The sequence below is a fragment of the Aphanomyces invadans genome (genome assembly GCF_000520115.1).
Source record: "Aphanomyces invadans strain NJM9701 unplaced genomic scaffold supercont1.165, whole genome shotgun sequence".
NCBI lineage: Eukaryota > Oomycota > Saprolegniomycetes > Saprolegniales > Verrucalvaceae > Aphanomyces > Aphanomyces invadans.
Window position 1 is genome coordinate 1 of NW_008580310.1, and position 2,181 is coordinate 2,181.

General features: G+C 54.0%; 1 protein-coding gene across 1 annotated transcript; it reads left to right on the plus strand.

Moving 5' to 3' along the window:
• Positions 1 to 1,122: 1,122 nt before the first annotated feature.
• Positions 1,123 to 1,920, plus strand: H310_15086 (hypothetical protein; the record flags this gene model as incomplete). The annotated part of the gene is made up of 2 exons (XM_008883062.1): positions 1,123 to 1,794; positions 1,837 to 1,920. 2 exons carry the CDS (start codon positions 1,123 to 1,125, stop codon positions 1,918 to 1,920), a joined length of 756 nt encoding a protein of 251 aa, XP_008881284.1.
• Between the last annotated feature and the right edge of the window lie 261 nt (positions 1,921 to 2,181).

Sequence of the window (2,181 nt, forward strand, 5' to 3'; positions counted from 1 at the left end):
AACGAGGATATCTGTCCCCAAAGGTATTGACACCATACTTGCAGTCAATAGTGATGCCCTCCACGAGAATTCACAGCTTTCATGTTGAAGCTGTTTTTGAATTGACAGTGGTCGAACGCATCGACCGACCTTTTTTAAATTTGCGTGTTTATAGATGAAATTTTTCATAAAAAAATGTTGTTCTGCTCCGCGTATTCTTCTGAATACAATGGACTTGATCATCATTCCTTCAAACTGAATACTCTTTATGAATAACCTTGACGGAGTTTATTAGTTTGCCATCTGATAATTCATGTTTCATTTTATTTGTCAGCTTTAGGATTATGGATGCATGGTTTGCATGATTATTCACCCGTTATTCTTCAACAAGCCCGCAATGCCTGGACTCGCCACTCTACGGCGAGATCACAAGCTTCGTCGATAGTGAGCGAACGCGCAGTTTATCGAGAGACGAACGTCTATTGATACTTCGCATGCATGCACACTTACGCTGTAACAGGGCACACGCAGAGGAATGAGTAGGTAACAGGAAGAATGAATTGGCTGAGTTATGCTATCTAGCTCTGCTACATGAACATGGAAAGTTAAGGCGACTCGTGAGGAGAGTCGCTAGTAATCCAGGCGACTTGTTGTGAGGTCGCCTGCAACCTTTGGATGGTCATCTTCAATGTCAATGAATATCTTTGACATGTGTACGGATAACAGTACCGTAGAACTGTTACACCCTCCCCCACTCAAAACGAAACCAACGGAAGTCGTATTGTGGAGAGGTTGTGATGGACGCGCGTGACTCGATGGGTTCGGCCATCAACATTGTCGGAATGTCGGGGGGTTCAAACAATCGCAAGGCGAACGAGATCGCCCCCGGTGGTAAAGAAGGCGAAGTGCTTCTCGTCGACTTGACTGGCGAAGAAGAGGCGGAAACGCCTGAGCCGTTCGAGGCAGTGCAAGGGGCCTCCAGTTGGATGAAGGGACCTTGGAAGGTGCTCTCCAAACGTTGGGGTCGTTGGAGGCCGTGGAGCAATTGTTGCGTGAACGCCGCGAAGAAGAAGCGGCACGGAAGGCCGACGAGGCAGAGCGGGCTGTTCAAGAAGTGCAGCGTCGATTGCGCAAAGTGCGGAAATGCCCAGTGCTGCGACGACGACGTGGAACTTCGAAGAGCCCGCGGCGATTGTGCCGCGGGAGAACTTTTGGACCTTGGAGGATCTTGAATTCGCGCGAGTTCGAATGGACGAAGTTCAATTCGTGGACGACTCGGGCGAAGCGTTTAGGATGGGCGGAGTTGGCGAAGCAACATTCGAATACGTAAGCGACGCCACGAGCGACGTCAGTGTCGTCGACGAAGCCGACGAAGCCGTCAAACCAGCGCGGGTGTTCGAAGCCAACGCGTATTTGACAGAGTTTGGGCGAACCCATGATGACTTCGAGGGCCACCTCGTTTGGATGCTGAACGCCGTAGCCACGATGACGATTGTGGCCGCTGATGAACGAGGGTTCGCGCGCTACAAGGACCGCATGCGCGAAGGCGATCCAGGTTGGATGCTCGACGTGGGGCACGTCGACCTGTGTGAATGCGAGACGTTGCTGGAGTACATTACCGTGTTCGTGTACTCGTTGCTGCGACCAAACGCGGGTCGGCAAAATAATCGGCGTGTGGGGTGGCCGACGACTGTGGGGGCCTTGGCCGGGTCTTTGGCTAATATTGCCTTGGCCCGTTGGTCGATTTACGGGCGTCTATCCGCCGAGCTTGTCGCGCGGATCGCTGTTCGCGCAGGAACACGGGGTGAATGTGAGGTAATTTGAAACGGACTTCGGCTTCTGACAACCATCGCGTAGATGAACCGTCTGCGACGGCAAGCTGTCGTCCGCCCTTCGTCCATTTCGATTGCACCACCTGTGGTGCGGTCGAGTGCAGTGTAAACGACGATGGGGATGGCGCTGTCGATTCTGCGAGCAGGGGTGCTGGGAGCGTCACCCCTACTTTAGGAAGGACGCGGAATCCTCTAGAGGATCCGCGGCAGGCTGGGCGGCAGGCTGGGCGGCAGGAGTCGGTGCGGTCGATGACGGTGGACCGCGACCGTGGGTATGGGGGAATGAAGGCGGAACCTGCAGCGGCGGCTCCGGTGCAAGGTCAACGTCCAATGCTACCGGCGTTTCGGACGGAGCGCGCCTGGCTGAGGG